Source organism: Cystoisospora suis (genome assembly GCF_002600585.1).
Source record: "Cystoisospora suis strain Wien I chromosome Unknown contig_433, whole genome shotgun sequence".
Lineage (NCBI taxonomy): Eukaryota > Apicomplexa > Conoidasida > Eucoccidiorida > Sarcocystidae > Cystoisospora > Cystoisospora suis.
The window spans coordinates 20,971-42,043 of NW_027153234.1; the positions used below are offsets into that span (position 1 = coordinate 20,971).

The 21,073-nt window shown below is 47.7% G+C and overlaps 4 protein-coding genes across 4 annotated transcripts; 1 reads left to right on the forward strand and 3 right to left on the reverse strand.

Annotated features, from left to right (window-relative positions):
* Positions 1 to 416: 416 nt before the first annotated feature.
* Positions 417 to 3,044, reverse strand: CSUI_001093 (histone h2a). Its single transcript, XM_068061299.1, has 3 exons — positions 2,113 to 3,044; positions 1,208 to 1,351; positions 417 to 862 (listed from the first exon to the last, which is right to left on the reverse strand). Exons 1-3 carry the CDS (start codon positions 2,309 to 2,311, stop codon positions 738 to 740), a joined length of 468 nt encoding a protein of 155 aa, XP_067926718.1. The 5' UTR covers positions 2,312 to 3,044; the 3' UTR covers positions 417 to 737.
* Positions 2,860 to 4,840, forward strand: CSUI_001094 (ribosomal protein rpl37a). Its single transcript, XM_068061300.1, has 3 exons — positions 2,860 to 3,379; positions 4,247 to 4,357; positions 4,645 to 4,840. Exons 1-3 carry the CDS (start codon positions 3,359 to 3,361, stop codon positions 4,801 to 4,803), a joined length of 291 nt encoding a protein of 96 aa, XP_067926719.1. The 5' UTR covers positions 2,860 to 3,358; the 3' UTR covers positions 4,804 to 4,840.
* A 1,267-nt stretch (positions 4,841 to 6,107) lies between these two features.
* On the reverse strand, positions 6,108 to 10,398 carry CSUI_001095 (uncharacterized protein). The gene is made up of 2 exons (XM_068061301.1): positions 8,291 to 10,398; positions 6,108 to 7,233 (listed from the first exon to the last, which is right to left on the reverse strand). The coding sequence occupies exons 1-2, from the start codon at positions 8,664 to 8,666 to the stop codon at positions 6,797 to 6,799; spliced, it is 813 nt and encodes a 270-aa protein (XP_067926720.1). The 5' UTR covers positions 8,667 to 10,398; the 3' UTR covers positions 6,108 to 6,796.
* A 2,434-nt stretch (positions 10,399 to 12,832) lies between these two features.
* Positions 12,833 to 20,675, reverse strand: CSUI_001096 (thioredoxin-like protein; the record flags this gene model as incomplete). Its single annotated transcript, XM_068061302.1, has 9 exons — positions 20,501 to 20,675; positions 19,416 to 19,453; positions 18,391 to 18,751; positions 17,410 to 17,502; positions 16,724 to 16,827; positions 15,595 to 15,708; positions 14,676 to 14,756; positions 14,030 to 14,135; positions 12,833 to 13,565 (listed from the first exon to the last, which is right to left on the reverse strand). Coding segments are annotated over exons 1-9 (1,704 nt in total), but the record flags the coding sequence as incomplete, so codon positions are not given.
* Between the last annotated feature and the right edge of the window lie 398 nt (positions 20,676 to 21,073).

The following is a 21,073-nucleotide window of genomic DNA, read 5'->3' on the forward strand; positions in this document are numbered from 1 at the left end:
CTGCAGCCAATCCGCCGTCCTAAGTGCAGACAATCCGCTGCACCCGCGTAGTCCGTTCACGCCTTGTAAAATAGCCGTGTATCATTGGTTCGGTCACTACCAGGTGTCCCTGAATCCTAAGACGTCATTGTCCTCTCTACACGCGCCGTTCCATCTTCCACTCCGGCAGTACTCGCCCACTCGCTGAGTCCGAGCGACCCAGAAACACAGAAAGCGGTCTCGAAAGGAAGCCGTTCGTAGTGACAAAAACACGATCATTCCCGCTTGGTTGGGTTCAATAGTTGGATCGGATGGATAAAAAACAACACGTTTCCAAGCGCGAGAAACAAAGCCCGAGAAAAAAACGGGGATCCGCGTGAAGATCTGTCGAGAGCCCCTAAGTTGATTTTTTTCTTTGCTTTGACCGCCCATCAACATGCTAGGCAAAATACAATACGCGAGAAACAGGACGCATCCAGACACACGCTCCCCATGTTGTCCAGAGACGCTGTGTATACCAGCCGCTACGCTTGACAGAGGCCACTTGATCCAGGGAAAAGTAGATCCCGCCTACCAGCTGTACGCACCAGCGTCGATACATCATCCATCGTCTTACTCTACGGCAAAGAACGAACACCAGCTATCTGCCCCAGGTTGTACCATAGGCGGTGCCAAAACCGTGAAACTTTGTTTATTGAAGCACTACTACTCATGAACCAGGAAATATTCGACATGGGCTGCTATGTTCGTTTGTCAACTCATTTCTTGGCTTTCTTCATCGGCTGGGGAGCCGGGCCTTTAGTCATCAGTGACTTGTGAATATGCGGGATGACGCCACCTCCGGCAATTGTTGCCTTGATCAGCGTGTCGAGCTCTTCATCACCTGCGAGAACAAAACACACACATAACCACCAGCGAAAATACTGTCGTTTACACATGATTCCTCCGCTGTACTAGACGTTCTCTGCGCTCCGAACATATGGCATCCACCCGTGCAACAGTAGAGAAAGTACTCTTCGTTGCCGTTACCTTGGAATCATGAGAGGCGAAAGAAAAAAAAAAGTCATAGGCCATGCTCGCACACCCAGTTTACATTTCGATATGCAGTAGGCGACGGTGAGTTCCCTGCCTACACATTTCATGTCGTGCATACGAGAGAAGTATCGCGGATAAAACCGCAACAGTCTCGTTACAACGACTGTGGTTCTTTACCAAAGTGTACACTCACCTCTGATGGCAAGCTGAAGATGACGAGGTGTAATTCTCTTCACTTTCAAGTCCTTGCTCGCATTCCCTGCCAACTCAAGAACCTCTGCAGTCAAATACTCCAGGATAGCCGAGGCGTACACAGCTGCAGTCGAACCGACCCGTCCTGAACGCATGAACCAATAGAAGACCGCCACGTTTGCTACACAAGCGAACTGTATCAGCCGGCACACTCAGCCGAGTTGAGCTGGACACGCACCAGTATACCAAAATGTAATAACGGCTCTGCCCCTTGACCGAAGCTGAAAGTGACGCGAAACTCCAAAAGAATAGTGAGTGGCGAAGGAACAACCACAGAGCCCAAAGAAAAAGCATGCGTCGTTATAAGAAAGCGAGCTCAGGATGAGAGCTGAGCCTCTTCTGCTACTGATATTCAGGGGGAGTAGATGATTCATAGCAAACAAGCTGCTACAACTCTTTCGTCAGAAGCACCATAGGTGAACCACGCTAGAACAGCGTGAGGCGATGCCCTAAACACCTCGAAAAACCCGGCACACCAGCATGCAGGAGAGATAATTGCAGATGTGCTCCTGCAGCTGTCAGAAAGATAAGTGCCACGTGAGCCCGTCCACCTATGTTTCTCTGAATGAAAGATGCTCTCCTCGTTATAAGAGAAACGAGGCACGAGCCTGAATGCACCAGCGAATGACGTTGCCAGAGCCCAAATACTGACTAGCAATGGCGTCTGCAAAACAGATGCAAGTCTGGCGTGCGGAATCAATAAACAGCAGTATGCTGTGAACACGGCCACTTGTCATGTGGATTCAAAGGACGAGAAGACATAAAACAAAAAAGAAAACAGTGTGACTTCTGACCACACGGGATTGCACCCAAGATATTCTCCGCTGGAATGAAAAAAGCAGTTACCTTCGGAGCTGATGCGGCTCTTCAACATTCGATGGACGCGACCAACAGGGAATTGAAGGCCGGCGCGGGCAGCCCGAGAAAGAGGTGCTTTCTTTCCTTTTCCGCTTCCACTTTTTCCCTTTCCTCCCTTACCCATACCTCCTACCTTCCCGCCAACCTTTCCTCCGACTTTCCCGCCGACCTTCCCAGCTCCGTCCATTTTGCAACACAACGAAGCAAATACGTTTTAAATAGAAAGAGAAAAGTGGGATTCTTTGCAACGCATGGAAAACTTTCGACGCACCACGAAGATCCTCGCACTAACGTGAACTGAGAGGAGGCTAAGAACTCTTCAGGCGGAGAGGTTGCGCATCTGGGAAGACCACCATCGGCAACCAGACGCGCGAGAACCTGGCCGGGAAGTTTCCCGCGCGCACGCGGACTACAAACACAAGTACTAAGTGACTGACCAGTAGTGAGCAGCAGAGCCACTTGCAGTCTTGAGACGGATTGCTCACCAGTTGCTTTGTCCTGTGGCAATCGAAAATTACCTTGAAGTGATTTGTAGAGAAAATAACACGCTAACAAGAAAGTAAGGTGCTTTCAATGGGAAAGATTCTCATGGCAGTGGCCCACCAGTCATTCTTTTGGGGCCTCCCCAAAAACAAGCGATGCGCCTCCGGGCCGCTAGCCTTATATTCGGAGAAACCCGGAACATTCCTTCCTCTGCTAATCCCAAGTTACTGTCAAATGTAAGGTTCGGCAGCGGTTTGTTCTCGCACTTCTGTGGTGTATTCTAACTAACCCCAGAGTAATGCGCATGAGCGTAGAGGACACGTGGTTTTCAGCTCACCAACGAGGTTTGCTACTTGAGACGATCACGGCGCCAATCACGGCGGTATGCTGTTTTTTAGAGACGGAATAGTGGTAGGCGAGCATTCGGAATGAGGAGGATATGGATATCTTTTAGTATCTTCTTATCTGGAGACGGGGCTCCTGCGGCAGGGGTCCCAGCTGAGATCTCAGTACCATCGAGACTCCGCGACTAAAATGGTGCTTCCCACCGCATACCAAGAAGGTTTGCAGGTGGTGGCATGCCGGCCACATTCATAACCCCCCCTGGCCGCATTAGCCCTTAGCGTCTACGATGCGGATATGCCTTGACGTTTCCACCAACAAAGCAAGGTGACTGGGGCTTTGTTTCTTTGTTTGCGTTGCCGCGAGAAAGCACCGCCTCCTGTGGTACGTTTTCTTCCTGCATGGTATAATGGCGAAGCGTACTAAGAAGGTAAGCGGTCCCCGGAGCCGCAAATCGGAGAAGTGTGGGAAGTGAGGGACATGCGAGAGCGAAAATAGTGAACTGAAAGTATCCGTTTCTTTTCAACTTTCCGACTTCGTGACGTGTCTGCCCTAGTTTACTTCACATCCATGACTCTTTCCCTAGGAAAAAGTCAAGGTACTCCGAGCGTTCCGGGCGTTTCACCGCCGTTCTGAGGGTAGTGTGTCATTTCTTACGCGAAGTTTAGAAGCAAACTGCAGGCCTCTTTCGGCCATGGCGTTGGAATGGACGGCGCCCCTCATCCTTAAAGTTGCCGCGCCACCACGCTACTCCTAAGGTTCCGCACTCGAAGAGTGTCCGGGCTAACGTCAAGTCGAATGCCGTTTCGGTTCCATCAACATACGAGCTAGTTTCTATGTAGGTCCACGAAGTGAATTGACTGCGCAGTCATCAGTGGTGGGCGCAGCCGCCTTCTTTCTCCTAGCTGACATGGGTGGAGCAGTCCGCAGGACGGATCTGTTGCCGAGTCTTCAGCATTCTCCAAGAGCGTCTGGTCCAGTCTCAGCGTTGCCTTTGGGGGCCCGGCGTTCCAACGGGATGCGAAAGAGATTGGTCCTCTCTGGAAGCCGCAGGTTTCTCTCTGTGAACCGGAGAGTGTGCAATCTGTGTGCTCGCGAGACGAGTACAAACCCGTGGCTGCCCTGACTTGACTCAAAGGACAAGGAGTAGCGTGCATTCTGGGGAAAGAGACACGGTGATGCTGCATGAGGTGATGTGTCCGATGCTCTCGCGGTGTGGGATGGGCGCGGAGTTCTGGAGTTTGGGGAGTTGCCCTCACAGTGACTGCTAAGCGATTCTGTGCAACCTTGCTTCCAGGTCGGCGTTGTCGGGAAGTACGGCACGCGTTACGGTGCGTCGCTGAGGAAGCAAGTGAAGAAGGTCGAGCTCCAGCAGCACGCGAAATACTCGTGCCCGTTCTGTGGCAAGGTATGTCGAATCTAAGACCCCGTATTCCTCTTCAGCAGCGTGTAGCTACCCGAAGCGCGTGGTCCACGTGCATACGTTTTGGATGCTTTCAGCGGTAGGTGTGTTGTCTCATCCAAGAAGCTGTGCAGATGGACTCCTTGAGTACGGGGCTCTAGACACCTGGCGCTGCCATCTTCTCGCTTTGTGGGGAGTGGTGTGTCTCACCTCCGGGGCACAATTTTCTTTGCATCAAGGTCACATAAACCAACGGTAGGGGCTCCACCGTTGCTCTTCGTTGTTTTTCGCAGATGGCAACAAAGCGCCAGGCAGTTGGCATTTGGAAGTGCCGGGGTTGCTCAAAGGTAATGACTGGAGGAGCCTGGACACTGCAGACTGCTGCGGCAGCCACGGTCCGGTCTACGGTTGCCCGTCTGCGCAAGCAGCTTGGTGAGGCACAAACCGCATAATTTCTCTGCATTGTTACGCTTTCCCTCTGAAGTGCTTGGTGCGCTACCCTCTTCCTTAACCAGTTTCTGATATCTATGTTGTTGGAGACAAACCTGTCACCTAAAGAAGTCAAACAAGACTCGCCCCGCGTTCCGCCCGGCGCTGTGGGGGAATATGCGGTCTTTTTATGGAGGAGCGAAGGAAGAAGAGGTCTCCGGCGTGGAAGTTTTGCTGCCCGTCGTGCGGGGTTCCGGCATACAGACAGCATCACGGGAGACGCGAGAGACGTGCCAGGCAAACAGGCCTTTAGAAACTTTGACCGCCCATAGGGAGTTGATAAGGCATCGCAGGGTGGTTGAAGTGGGAAGGAGTGCACAGCACGTTGTACACTTAATGCCTTCGACTGGAAGCACCAAGTGATACCCATAAGAAGCAGCTGTAGGCGAATGCATGGTTGAACTGCACACTGCGAACCTTGGGTCAGTTTGACGTCGCTAAGTCGCCCAGACACCACGATGTTGCGCAGCGGTTTCGCTGTTGAGTCATGAAGAGAGCTCGACTGGATACCGATTCAAACGCGTCTGAGAGTAGATCACCCGCGGAGACAAGAGGCACACATGTTCACCGGAAAACGTTTTTTCTCTCTCGGCGTCAGCCAGACAAGGACCCTAAACCCTGTAGATGCGGTTCGGAAAGAGCTCCAAGTACCACGTCTGCTTGACAAGCTTAGTGAAATGCCTGGGTGTCCACGAACAGCTAGTGTGAGCGAGCGGTACTGGTGACTGGGACATGCTTGCTCCTTGCTGGACGGAGTGTTTGCAGACAACAGCATTTTCAGAGGGTCGGTTCGGTGTGCAGCACGATTCCCGGCGTGTCGGAAGATGATACTTCCTGCGTGCCGGGAGGGCGCTTTCCTGATCCAGCGACCCCGCGTTTTACCGAGATGTAACACGCCTCTGTCCACGCCAACTGCTGACGAAATTTCCCTGTGAATACCACTAAGAAGGTCTAGTGTGACGTGTGGGGAATAACTGTCCGCGTTTTCTGCGTATCAGAATGCTTGAGAAACCTGGCACGTCGCCCTGTAGGGTGTTCTCGTCAACGTGACTACGTACACCTCTGCTGCGCTGGACTCACAATACTAGAGCTCTACGCTGCTCCTCTCTGCAGGTTCCTCTTTGCTCTTCTTGCTCAGGTGTCAGCGGCTACCATGGCGCAGCTGGCACCTCAGTTTGAAACGGAGTAGACTATGAGGTGTACCTCTTCTGGTCCACGGATCAACAATCGTCGACGCCAACAGTTGGCGACGGAGAATTTTTTATACGAACAGCATAAGAGAGGGCGCTATAGCGTTGCTCTGCTAGTCAAATCTACATTCTTGTCGGGGAGGTATCCGCAAGGCAAGCCTCGAAGCAAAGCCAGGATAAACTACGTCCCAACAATAACAAGCACTATTCACGCACATAGGGTTACGTCTGCAGTGGTCACACGTCGCTCGGCTGCCTAGGACTAGATTTTTCATTGCGCCTATGCGAAACGGAGAGAAAATGGTGAAATCTCTGTTCGTCTTGTGAAGATATCGCAGTTATCCCCGGCCTTGTCTTCTCTTTGCTCTGGCGGTACAGTCCTCCCTTCGCGACGAATATCCATGCAATTCCGAGTGTACCCGTTTTCAAAGGAGTAGCTACAAGCTGCTTTGCTCCGCTCCGTGTTCCTTTGATTTCAGTTCTACACGTCTCCTCCGCCTAGAGCGAGCCTTCTGTTCTGACGCCACTTTTTGTCCTTTCCAGAACACGAATCGGTGCTTTCGCTTCGAGAATCACCTCGCCTGCTTTCCGGACTCAAGTATTCTTTCAACCCAAACTTCCTTTTTCAAGAAGACTTTTATTTTTCTGGGGTCTGCTAGGGGAAGGCAGTAGTCACCTTCTTACTCTCTCTCCGTCCTCTGTGCTTCTCTTTTTCATGGAGATAGACCTGCCGCGTCTGTCTAGTCTGGTTCTCCCGTTGGCTTTGTCAAATGCCCTCAGCAGCCGCGAAAGCTTTCACAGCAATCGAGGCTCCTCCACCCCCTTTTGAACTGATTTTACTACGGTCTCTCATACTATTCATCTCAGCTAAGGAGGGATTTCCCCCATTTGAATGAGTTGAGATGTTACCAGGCGGAATACTTGGGTGATCTCGAGACTGCCCCCCCCCCACCGCCTCACTCACGAGGCAGACGTCTGTTAGATTGTTACTTGCCTTATTCACATTACCGTCGGCTGCACTGTTACTAAAACGAGAAGCCGAGTCCGTACTGGCGGTACTACTGCTATTATTGGCATATGCTCGGTTTCTCTTAGCTTCTTCAGTTTGGGCTCGTAAAGACGTGAGAGTTTCGCGGAGATCGTCGTTTTCTCTTTGTAGAGAACAGTTTGAAGACCTCGCAGCTTCCACCTGATACGTTAGATCTGCACAGAAGGTAACAATACACGCAAGAAAACGAGCGCACCGTGAGCACCTATCCTCACAGACCGCTGTTATATCCGAAGAATCTATTGAAAACTTCAAGTAACCACACCGAGCAGTCTAAAGGCTGCTACCACCCACAACCCACACGGACAGTACCTGGTCCTTCCACCATCCTATACAAAACTGTCAGTACGGCGGCAATAAGCACATCAGGGATAAGAAAGAGACTGTCTATGCGTTGAGAGTAGACTGATATCTCAATGGCTTGATAGTGTTTCTATTGCTGAGAGGTATATCTTGAGGGGCACGAATCTACGTACGCAGAGCTACGAAAGCGTAGATACTAAGGTGGGACTTCGAGAGAAAAGGCGAATACCCTGTGGTTGAACACACACCTCCTGGCGTTGTATGTATGTATGCATGCATAACCAAGAGAGTGCACGTTCAGAGATGACGCTGGAAGAGAGGACACTCAGTAGAAGCACACGACTACTAGGAGCAGTTGGACTTCTCTGAAAAGCGGTTTGACCACGTGTACAACATGAAAGACCTATGGGAGCCCTTCACCAACAGAATCGCCGCACAACTGTACCCGTCGGGCGAATACAAAGGAATGTAAAAACACCTGTATTTACGGCCCACCTCACGAAGAGCCAAACTTCCGCGACCATCACAGGACTGATCCATCACATGTGTGAGATTTCCGCAATCACCTTCCACTTGACAAACGTCTCCTCTATACGCAGCTGTCTATACTCATGTCTGACTGAGCGTGCGTGTGTCTACACAGGCGCGTCGGAAAGGGTCGGAAAGTGTTTGAAAGCGGAAAGCTCTTAGAATACTTTTTCTCATCCTGTACAGACAAATATACCGCTATCCCCCCGTTCATATGGAGACCCACCCTTATGTATGAATACAGAGAAGAGATGGAAACCTAAAGCTCAATACAGAGCCATCTATATGTAGGCATACACATATGTGAATGCACAGATGTGCATGTACATACGTGATGTATTGAATGTGAGTGGAATTGAGAGCGCAACCGGATCTACCCACCTGTTAAAAGAGTCTGCAGATCGAGAATACGTTGAATGATAGCCTCATCGGACATCTTCTCAAGACTTTCACGATCTAAAATTTGGATCTTCCCTGCTATAAAAGAGTTTGGATTAGGCCCTGTTGTCGAGGCTAATAGAACTTTCGTCTCTTCATCTTCTCGGTCTAGTCGTTCTTTCTTTTTAGTGAGGTCTTCTTCGCCATTGTCATGAGGGACTCCCCCTCTCCCTTGATTCTTACAGCCTTCTCTTTCTTCACTCTTTCCTTCCTCTCTCTGCGGAATACCCTCGATTTCATTCTTCTCAGTCTCTCGCGAGACTTTAGCAAAGAGAGGCGCAGGACGAGTGGGGAGAAGTTTTTCAGAAGGTGAAGTCATCCTTTCTTCGACCCAGGAGAAAGGATGGTTTACTCCCTGCTAAAGAAACAACGGACCGTCTTTCCTCTTCTCGTTTCTATGGCGACAGCCCACCCTGCTTGGGAGCTCTCCTGGAATGCCTGGTACTTGCCAGCTTGTATTATATGACAGAAGATCAAGGTCCACAGGACCAACGAGAGACAAGCCGACTCGACCTGAGAGGCGTTGCGTTCGCTATTTTCCCTCTCACTGCTTCCAAGACATGATGAGAATATGTAAGACAGAAAGTGCGTTCTTGAGAAAGAAGGCTTTACAAACGTCACTAGGTTGCATTTTTACTACAAACACAGAGAGGAAACCAAGAGGAAGGACGGGATCCCTTTCGCTACCAGGCGTTCTGTAAACTAGCTCTCTTGCTTTTTAGCGTCGTCATCAAAGCGCTGTCTTGCTTTGCTTGGGTCAGCGGTCTCTTCGCGGGTTCTCCTTATGAAGCACTCAACAAAACTTGGAGACAGAGAGAGAGACAGGAAAGAGACAGGTGATCGATAAGACAGAGGAAAGCTCAGCGGGGCGGAGGCACGCTGAGAACAAAGTAGTGAAATCCTCGTCTTCTACGATGTGTCCTTTCTGTGGAGGGAGGCTGACCGCTGACCGGGCCCAGCCCACAGAGCAGAAGAAAGGAACTGGAGAGACGCCAAGAAAACTGGTCTCAGAGAACAGGAAAAGGAAATTGTTCTGGTTCTTTGAAGGGAGAACAATGACAGAGTAAGGACGAGGCGAAAACTGCACATACACCCGACTTTTTGGTCACGGACCACACGATGTCTCCAGTGTTTCTATTAGCAAGAGTCGCGAGACATGCAGAAAGACATCTGTGATGCCTCCCAAGTGGACGCGGAACGCGAAAGTGGAAAAGGATCCGGTTATCCGAAACAACCGAAAGTGCCGAGGTTTACTACACAGTACGCGGTGATTGGTCCTTCACTCAGCTGCAGGTACACCTGGGGAAAGGCGATATGGTGAGAGACAGGCAGGGCCGCCTTGGAAAAGGAAAGCTGAGCGATGGGAGGTGGTACTGAAGCAAGACGACTTGAGCTGTCGTTTTGTCGTCCGGAATGTTGCGTGGCTAGCAAGGAAGATGGACAGACAGTTGTACGAAGAAGAGTCATGAAGGCCTTCTACGGTGATCACTGAGATGTCGCTGTCACCTCCAGCTGACCAACGAGACACCAGAACGAAAGTGAGTGTATACGCGCCCCAGGCTTGCCGTCCCTCGTGCCAAAGCTGACGTCGGAACTTCGGATGGTGCTAAGCAAAGCAAGAGCAAGCAAAAGATCCGTCCGCCTGAAACATTCACACACGTTTCCTTCCTAAAGTGGAACGGGAACATTCCCGTAAAGAAACTTCGGAAAACTGCCTTGAAACGGAGGACGTCACAAGATAGATAGACACAATACACACATCTTGAAGACCTTACGTTTACGTGCCTTTACTGCTTATTGAACCGACGCAATGCTGCGAAACTGGATTTCTCTTCCTCTTCTTTCACAAGCTCGGAGCTCATGGGAAGATCTAACCGTCTGTCTACACTGGGAGATTGTCCTGGCGATCTGTCATTGTCAATCTATCTGTCTATAGACCAAGAAAACAAAACGCGAGAAGCATTTTACTTTGAATGATCCAAGACCGTCTTGTCTGCCTTCACGAAATCTCTTCGACGTGAATAACACCTTACTGATTTTGTCGTCAAAACTTGAAGAGCCAAGCATCCCCGGACAGCGTCGGACTCTCTTAGTAACATCATGCGGTCAGCGCCATTTTCTTTTTTCTACCGTACCGGCTTATATGCCGGTGTCCTTAACAAAGCACGTGGTAGACAGCCGACAGCTATCTTATTCTCATCCGCTACAGCGGCGAAAGAATACCAGACCGTGTTGCCTTCATCTCCAGAAGTATGAATAGTTCTCCTGTCGATCTTCTAACGTACGAAGAGTCGAACCACACGATGCCTCCGTTTGAGAAGCAAGCCTACATCGAGCAAAGGAAGAAGAACAGCAAGTCTCCTGGGCTGTCAGATAGCTAGCCGTCCATAGAAATATGTTTACAGACCTCCTGTCGTTGATGGCCGCTTTCACCGAAGCCGCGTTCCACCGCTGTCGAGTATTTGCCTCTCCTCTACTCTGCTGAGCGACTATGCCAAGCGTTACACGTACTAGAGTTTTTATTTGCGGCTCGTGCGTGCAGACACACCTGTGTGATGTACTTATGTACGACCATCGGTGCATACGAATATGTTTGCACATAACTCTGAAACAATGAATGGCTGATAGCCCCTGTATTATGACCGTGATCCAGTAGCCTGAAAATGATGTATACTTGTGAAGTTATGCGCTTAGTACACCTTCAAAATGTAAGTACACCCTTCCTACCGCGTGCTACTTAATCTGGTACAGGTACTCGGATGTTCAGGTAGCGGGTGGCATTCTCAAGAGTCTTTAGCACCTTTGCGGCATCTTGGCAAGGAACACGAGACGGAATGTTTGCCGATTGTTTGACATCTCTCTTTGCCATTCTGCTGTCCGTGACAGGCCCCGACTCGTTTGTTATTCGCCGGCTAACTGTTGGAGTTGGGCTCATCAACCAGAAGCAGCGGCGGCTGCCGCAAGACCTCTATAGCTGCCAAGCTCTTCGATGCGTCACTCCTGTAGCATACACCATGGCCGCAAGAAGACGGCGGACTTGTTGCGCCGTTCGAATGCGTTGAGATTCAGTCCACACGTTAGCGTACCGACTCCTCGGCCCCCGACAGGGGAGACACGAAGGCGAAGAGAAACAGAAAAACTGTCATTCTTCAAGTGAACTACACTGCGATTACCGACGCCATGTAGTTCACAATTTGGTTCAACGGTCTGCAAAACCCATCGTCCGCAGAGACTCGAACGCAGCTCCGCCCCTACTGGAAGGACGCGAGCAAGCTATCTTCCGGCGTGTTCCCGGGAATCCAAGCGGCCCGAGAACGGAGGTCTCTCGCTCGCTGCAGTTTCCCTGCTGAAAGAGTTGTGCGCTGTAACTTTGCCAAGACGAAGCCGGTGCTGCAGCCGTTCTTAGGGGTAGGGAATTTAAAGTAGAGCTGCCGGTTGTCGAGCAGCAAGCGGCACAGCCACTGCTTTCTTCTACTCGGCATCATCTCATTACGGCTACGTTCCCCTGACACTGTTCGGATATCCGTCGTGTGCTTTCCTGTCTGTCTCGCTCTTTTGCAGACAGAAGTCTTCTGCCTCGAGGAAATTGGACGTCCTGAGCTTCTAAAGATCTCCAGACTAAACCCGCATACTTCTCACCGTAAGAAGTTGCATGCCTTTCTCCTTTTTGTCTTCTATCTAGAGCGATCGGTGAATGCCCCGCGCTCAACACATACCTCGAGTGCCTCCCTGCCTGCGCACGTCTTCCCATTCTACACGTCGTATCTCTCGCCTTCCTCATGATAAATCACAGTCTCTCAGGTCCAGAGGCAACAGTGTTCTTAGGAGTGAGGCGCGCCGATGCAATCCTTCCGTCTACCGTACCTTGCATAGCCCGTCTGCGTGCAAATACTATTAGTGCCCCTATACTACTACTTGATCTCGAGAAGATACACTTAGCAACGAGCCAACACAAGTAAGTAAATCACTAATACCTATACCAGCTCAATCCTCTGTAGGGAAACAACACCCTACGGTGGTTGCTTATCAGATACAATGTCCTTGGGCTAAGGTTATGCCTGCTCCGTGAACCCTCCTTCTCCTTCTTCTCCTCTTCAGACGAAACCTGCTTTTCACTTCATGCCTTCTTGTTAGCGTCATAACCAAGCGAACATCGACCGACGAGATCGAAAGAACAAAAAAACTTCACAAGGAAAGGGCTTCTGTGAGTACCTCAGGATACTCAAGCAATACAAAGACACCTACGTAGCGGTAGCACTCACGTGTATATACATACCCTCTCTCTCTAGGGAACGCGATTGAGGCTAGTTCAGATACACATATATATAGAGAGAGAAAGAGTGAGAGAGACAGTCAAAGACTGATGTATACAGTGCTTTCGCGACTGTTATCTATGCCAGAAGACATGACAGGGAGGAGGCTTTCTCTCTCTCTTTGGTCTCATTCTCTACAGGGACGAAATCAGAAGCTTTTTATTTCTCGAACCTTTCTAAAGCTTTCAGTCGCTTTTCTCTGAGCTCTCGAAGATCCAGACGAGGCGGAGATTGCCCTTCTGTCTCTCTTCTGTCATCACTGTCTCCTCGCCTCTGATTCTCGAGTGTCCCTTCACCCGTTACCCCTCCTTCGTCAGCTCCAGAGCTTCCATTTCGCTTTCCTAGCAGGGAGGAAGAAGAACTGACTCTTCTTCTCTCGAGCTCCGAAGCATTCTCATAGCTCGTCGGGCTGCATACACGACCTTCTTGATTCGAACAACTAGCCGAAGCAGCCTCGCTTCTACCACTACCATCAGTCATATGACTAGTCGTCTGTCTCTCTGGATCAGTGGGTCTCTCAGTAACGCCTTCAACTTCTCTCCAGTTAGCCGACGATGACGTCCTAGGGTCTCTTACCTCGCCTTTGTCTGTTTCTTTGTTGTGATTTTCATGGGAAGTTTTAGTATTCCTGTCTTCTTTTGCCGCTGACCAACCGAGGGAGGAAGAACACGACAAAGAAGGTTGTTCTTTCTCTCCTCCTCGTAGACTTGTAGATTGAGAAGCTCCCTGAAGGCGGACATGATCTTCCCTCCCTGAACTCGATGAAGTCGCTGATGATGTATGTGAAGGGGGAAGAGAAGTCGTCGGTGACGAAGAAGAAGAAGAAGCCGACGTCATAGGAGAGGAAGATGAAGAGGCTTGTCTAGCCTTAGCAAGTTCTTCTTGCTTCTCAAGAAATTCAAACACTGTATGTGCATACACCGCAGCAAAACAGAAGCATCCATAGGAAACCTTATCACTCACTAGGGCATAATCGTACATCCACTTACCAAGCGACACAGCTATGTGCCTTTTATCGAGGACAAAAGAAGAGAGAGAGAGCGAGGGGGGAAGGACAAATAGACGGTTTACACCTTCAAACACATGTTTAAGTATCACATCGATCTGGAAGTTCACAGCTGGATCGCGTGTATCTCCTGAGTATGGGGTCGTATACACGTATGTACATACTCCTACCTACTAGACCCTATATCAGTGGACGCAACAGTGTTGGCTGAGAATCAACTTCGAATGCCTCTCTTTACATCTATCTATCTAGATCTATCTTTAATCTATCTATCTCTGATCTATCTATCGATCGGTCGTTCCATCTGTTTGTTCCCCTACTCGTCTGCTATCCCCAGGTTGTAGCCTTCCTCAGGCTACTTACACTCGGACTGAGCTCCAACAGGTTCAGAGAAGCGCCGATAGGACCACTGCTTCATTGAGCGGCCAGTTCTCGGATCTATCACGGCTATATGAGGGAAGGTGAAAACCTGAGAGAAGACAGAGACAGGGAGGAGAGAGATGATGAGAAGGATAGACACAATCTCTGGTCTTTCGTTCCATTCGCCAATTTCTTGGCGTGAAAAGATGCAAAGAAGGTTGCATTCCTTGTGAAACACTCTCAACGATTGAAACACGTTGTGTCTGTTGAATCTCGACAACGCACTACAAACACGCATAGAAATGCACCGCTTTGTTTTCTGGTGTACATACATCTGCTAAAAGGTAGATGCCCTACATGTCTACACAGATATAGAGCCAAGAGACTGAAGGTAACGAAATACCACATGGCATATTATGCTGTTTATCAGGTAGCACAAGGGCGACGTCACGTCAATACTGCCTGAAGCTTTCTTGCACATTATGAAGAGGCTCATCAGCACAGCACTGGGATCCTCATTCATTCATTCATCCATCCCAGCCTTACCATATACACATATATCCATCTATAAAGATAAATCTTCGTATTATATTCATATACGTATAGATAGGTAATGAGATATTGAGAGAGATATGTGATGTGTACCTACTTTGTATAGCTCACAGAAGACTTTCCCCTCTGATGTGGATTCAGCTCGCTGCCAGAAGACGAAAAATTCCTTTATCAAGTCCTACACAGCCAGATAAGATCAAGAAAGCAAACATTGCCGAGGTGTACAGACACCAGCGAGATCAGAGCATTCGGAAGACCTCGACACAGACGAGACCCAGAATGCAGACCTAGTCTTAAGCTGGTGAAAAAGATCGATGATCACAATTCTATCTCGATCCCCTCGATCTTATTCACTAGCCTAAGACTATCTACACCTTCTGGGCTCATTGAGCAAAGGAATTTCTCAGGCATTCTTTACAAACTTCCGTGAGTAACGACAGCCAACTCATACAAGGAAGTTTCTACCTCCGGTGACCTCTGTATACAAACATATGTGTATATATACATGTATATGTATGTATATGCATGTACGTATACGGGGTATGACCTATCCCTAGACCGTTTCTGCTCATACAATAGTAGCAGCAGGCCTAGTGAAATCACAGCCTAGAGTAACCGAAAGTAAGCCTTATTGTTTAAGAGTGCCTTATTTCGTGGGAATGACAATCATAAGGAACATAAGAAGGAAGTAAGCTAGAACCATCGAGAAGATCTTCTTCATAACGGGCTCTATTCCACGATGAGAGAAACAGCAATACCGATTCCTTAAGACCTACGACCCATGAGTGGTATATGGAGAAAAGGTGTAATCTCCAAGCAAGCTCTTGAGTTCAGAAGACCGAAAATAAAACGAGACATCGATACGCTTGATACACAGAAATACACGGGGACTCCTCCAAAATCTAGACGTAAGAGAAGATAACAAAAGAGAGGGGAAAATTCGACAAAACAGTAGCTGAAGAAAGAAAAGATTGACGAGTAAAACAACGAAGAGGGAGAGAGAAACGCCTACATACTTGGACAATTTCAGCTCGCCAGATATCTCGATTGAGGGTGTGACTGTCGAACACATCCGCTTTCTGAATGTTAACTAAAAGCCACCGACCTGTCTTCACTGAGAGATCTTTCGCCTGCCCGGACAGTCGTTTTCATCCCAAGAGACAAAGAAAGAAAGGAAGAAAAGAACAACGGAGAAGGAGTGAATGAAAGAAGAAAAGAGGGCGTTTGCCTGAGTATCACACAGCTGGTTCTGAAGTGAGTGAGTATGTTGAGGCGACAGCAGGCCAAGCGCAGTGCAAGCGGTTGACTTCACGTTGTCGCCACAAGTCTCTCTTACGTGGCTAGTTGCGTACATACATACATACATCCCTGTTCAGATATACATACATCTATATTCATGCATACACACGACTCATAGTTGTACTATCTACGACTATCGCTAAGGAACATATGTGCACGTCCAGTAGCCATTTGACACTTCAGGCCTTGACGTACGATGTATTCTTTTCCTACAGAATATACGGATAGACTTATAGACGGACACAGAATTTCGCATCCTCGCCTGGAAAGGAAAGTAGACCTGCGTCAAGGGACTCATAACACGAGGGGCCAGCATACCTCTATCTCGGCTAGGAGATAGAAGAACACAAAAGAAAGACTGTACACACATAGCGCTAGACCCTCCTTCAGCTTGAAACAGAGATGTTGCCTGTGTATGGCTTGTCGGCGCGTTTATCTAAATCCTTAGACTGCTGACTCCGAAGATGACGGTAGAGGGTAGCTATACATATATATATATGTCACCGTATGGTTGTATATAGAAATCTACACAAGGTATACCCAAGAGTCCATACACGCGCCACAACGAGGGAGACTGGTGCTGTACTATTTCAGAAGAGATGTATGTATAGTAGGTACATACACGTAGTCTACTGTACATCTCTCACTGCAACTGGGTGTACATACACCCGGAAGTCCACTTGTCTCCTCAGTATAGAAACGAAAAGCAGAGAATGTTGAGTATACACTTGATGTCGTCACCAACAGAGATAGGGTTACAGGTCAGGTCCTAAATCTTCCTTGATTGAATTTGAAAAGGAAGGTAACTTGCTTTACAAAGCAGATAAAGAGCGCTTTTCTTCTTACTTTCGCAAAAGGAAGAGTACAGACAAGTTCTTTAGGAGGTTCATACAACCCGGCGAAGGCTGCACTACGCACATCACACCCTACCGTCAAACTGGACGGCAAGGCTGCAAGAAAAGAAAGAGACACAGAGACTACAGATACAGATACACTACAGCAACTTCACTGTATCCACTATATGTATGCAGAGATGTATGTGTAAGCAAATCCATCTCTCTAGATTCATACGTAGTACATATAGTGATCCTTCAGTAGTTCCTGAAAGCAGAAGCGACTGCGATAAGATATGACAAATAGACACATGTTATATATACCTATGTAAAGAGTTGCGAACATAAAGAAGAAAGATGACTTAGGAGAACTGCAAGGTGATAAGATGCCTGTAACGATCGAGAGCTGAAGAACGAACTTAAGGTTCTTTACTGTTTGCTGAGTGTATCGCATCCTTTTCTAGATTGGAAATGCATGCACTCCTCAACGCTAAGAAGAAAGATGACAGAAAGTCACATGAGAGAGAGACTAAGGATAGCATACAGCAACTACTACTATACACCACACAAACCATGCTTCACGTGTAAGATCACATATACATGTATACATAGGGATATACGATTAAGTATATTTATATACAGATAGAGAGAGAGAAAAACGGATGTGTGTGAGTTAGATGATATGAGAGAGTCGCTTACATGCGGCATCTTCTTCACAGAGAGGAGTTCCATCTCCCGCACCTGCCTCATTGATTGATGACGCGCTCGCTTCACGAAAAGTATGTGCTGGGCCTGAGACAAGAGATCTTTCTTTAACGCCGTAAAGACATGAACGTTCGTATCTTTTCACAAAGAGAAGAGTCAGCTGGAATACACCAGATCTCTTGAAAAGAGAGGAAAGAAAAGTGAAAGGTGACTGAATGAGATGTGTGAGAGAAACATGTAAACCGAAGAAAGAATGAATACAGTCAAGATGTTATCTACGCCTGTCCTCTCGTCCATCTTGTACATATACGTGGTGTGTAAGTATCCACAGGGTATAGAATATAGACATACATAGGCATCAGTGATGTATGTACACCCTACTGAGGAACAAGTGAACTTTACTTGAGCGTTGACTACGCGGATGCAAATCTGAATACCCACCTTCACTTGACTACAATACACATGTATACATATAAATATGCATCTTTTATACATACATACATACATATGTGTAAGTCTACATCACGTACTCCTGATATATATGTGGAAGCGCTACTTGTAAGAGATGCACCTGTGACTATGTATGGAGATGCATGTGTGTACCCTTCATAGACATACACAGCGATCGAGTAAAGAAGCGAAAGGAGCAGCAGCGAGAAAAGCTCCTTATGACCCTTTCCAGCATGGAGAATCTCGCTAGGGGAGAAGAGAATTCGAGACATACAAGAATGCCTATCCCTCCAGAGATATATACACACATACTATACATAGCGTAATTGCTAGGAATAGCACCCCTCGCTCAAACACCAGCCATCTCTATTGACAAGCGCAGTCCATGTGCAAAACATCTACCACCATCACAACTTGTATGAACTTCCTATGCTCTGGAAGCTAGTAGAGTGAAGGAAAGAAAAGAACAGCATAACTCCTTCTTCATCTTTCTTCTCATATAGACGTATGGAGATGTACACCTACCCCCAAGCAAAGTCTGAGTATAAGAAGGATCAGGCTTTCGTAGAGAGTGTTCGTCGCCATCGTCACCTTGTCCTGCATATCGACCGCTACTACTAGATGCCGTTGAGACGACATCTCGACCTTTCCTTGATCTAGCTTCACGTCTCGACGAAGAAGAAGATTCTTTTAGCCTTTCTTCTCCTGCTGCATGTTCTCTTCCCTCACCGCTGCTGGTAGTCCGACGGCGTGAAGGAGAGGAGAGAGATGAAGATGAAGAGGATGACGAAGAAGAAGAAGAAAAAGACGTACAAGAGTCACTAGCTGAAATGTCCTGCTCCGCTAGATACAAAAGAACGGCGGCATTCGAATCTCCACCTGCAAGCTAGGAAGAAGAAAAGGCACACGAGAATCTCCTAGCCCTGCCTTATGGAGCTCACACGAAGAGAAATACACCTCTAGACATTCTCTTCTGAAGGCAAGTCATTAAGAAAGACAGAAGACAAAGCCGCGAAGAAGAAGAGTCGGCGACGAATCTATGACATGAATCGAGTAGAAGAAGACTTTCTTGTTAAATGAGTATCGGCTCCTAACTCTCTTCTTTCAAGGGCCTCTTCTTACCTGATCTATCTTGAATGGATGCTTCGATCTTTTCTGATTGATCACGGGGCATGACGTGTATATACAGAGCATGGACAGGAGAGAAACATACTCATCTATGAATAGAGATGGAGACAGATATATACATAGGAATTGCTCGCCATGCAGGAATAGCTATATGTAGAAGGATGGAAAGGATATGAAGAGTTAATGTGTTAAACACATCGAACACATCTACGGCGGACAGATGCGTCACTGAGGAACACACTTATCATGAGTAGACAGATAGGCAGGCAGGAAGCCCAAGCATGCCTTTCCGTCATAGATGTAAAATACATGCCTTGTCACAAGCACTAAAATTGACTGCCTACAAGAAAGAAAGAAAGAACATGATTGAGAGAGAGCTCCAAGTGGAAATGGAGGTATCTTCTTGTTCTCCTTCTACTTACATCAATGTATTGACGAGCAGTGTTCGGGTTCGTGAGCCCTGTGAAGAGAGAGGGCACCGACAAAGGAAGAGAAAGAAGAAGAAAAGAGGTGTGAAGAGAAGAAGAAGAAAATATCCGGTCGATGATTTGACAAACCCCTCGTTAACTCTCGTTGAAAAGAACGAGAGAAAAGAACACAAAGAAGAAAAGAGAGAAAAGAAAGAAGTCAGAAAAAGAAAAGGTGATCGGCTCTTCTTGTACATACACCTCAAACGTTCCTTTTCTTATCCACCACCTCCTCCCTTTCATCTTCCGCTACTGAACCACCTTTCTTTCCGTTTCGTTTTTTTCTCTTGGTATTTCTTTCTTTGTTTCTTTCCTCTAGGGCTTGTTTTCGTTTCGTGTTCCTTTTGATCTTTCTGTTTGCCTTCTATTTCCTCTACTCCCTCACCGCCTCACTTTTGCTCTGTGGTTCATGCGGCTCGCTTCAACTCTCTCTGTGCTTAAAAGATCTTCTCCCGTCACCCTAGGGAAGGAATGAAAGAAGACGAAGAAATAGAAAGCCCTCCACAACCTTCTCTTCTTTCTTTCGTTTCTTTCTTTCTCTCTCTCTCTTCTTGCTTGTTCTTCTACTTTGTCATCCGTATATGACTTCACACGTACAAGAAGATGAAACACGGAGGCAAGGATGAATTTATGAGTGTGCAAGCTCATCTATACTTGTCTGCATGAACTTGTAAACATGGTTAGGTGTATATACACTCGTGTTGTGAAGTACGTAGGCATTTGGAAGGAAGAACGAAGAAAAGACAGTCAGAAGGATCGGAGAGGAGTCAGTCCCTAGTACATAGAATCGTATACAGGATCAACGCACACTGAATGTCTATCCACATATAAGACCGTAGATCTCTACTCCTTCTATTTACATCGATCTAGAGACTTTTCATTCATCTACACCTAACTCTCTAGCTATACCCTTCAGTAAATATACACAAATATCGATAGAGACATACATGTATATATATGTAGACTACTCCGGACAGATACGTAAGTATCTATGTATGTATCTACAGATACATGTAGATACATCGACACTTAAACATTACCTGTCGCTTCAAGAAACTGTTCCACAGAGACATCCTGAGGAGGACTCTCTCTTCGTCTTCTATTGTCGCCGCTCATGTTCGGAAGCCTTTTCCTTTCCAGAAAGCTGTTTGACCTAAGACAAAAGGAACTCCAATCTTCTTTCCTGCCTTGGTTGCTTCCGCTGACCAGCTCTTTACCTATAGGAAGCTAGAGGGGAATGACGATGTACATACTCTGCACCATCAAACCTTTTAAACACCTCAGAAAAGGCAAAGGATCACGAAAAAGAGGGGAGGAGAACGAAGGATTCGAGATGACACCAGTCTCGAAAAAAAGAAAGAAATCGCTGTTCCATAGAGAAATTCCGAGGAAAAAAATGCTTCTCCGGTTTAGGTGTCTGTACGTTTCAGTTCCGCTTTCCTTCAATGGAGAGACGGAAGGGGGACAGCCCCAACTTGAGGAGAAAGACGGCAAGAGTCTTTTCTTGGCTCTTGAGATTCATTGCTATCATCAATGTTGTCTAGGAAGATAGAAATAATGAGGTCGAACCCACTACGTCACGAATCTTTATGAAGAGACAAGACACACCAAGG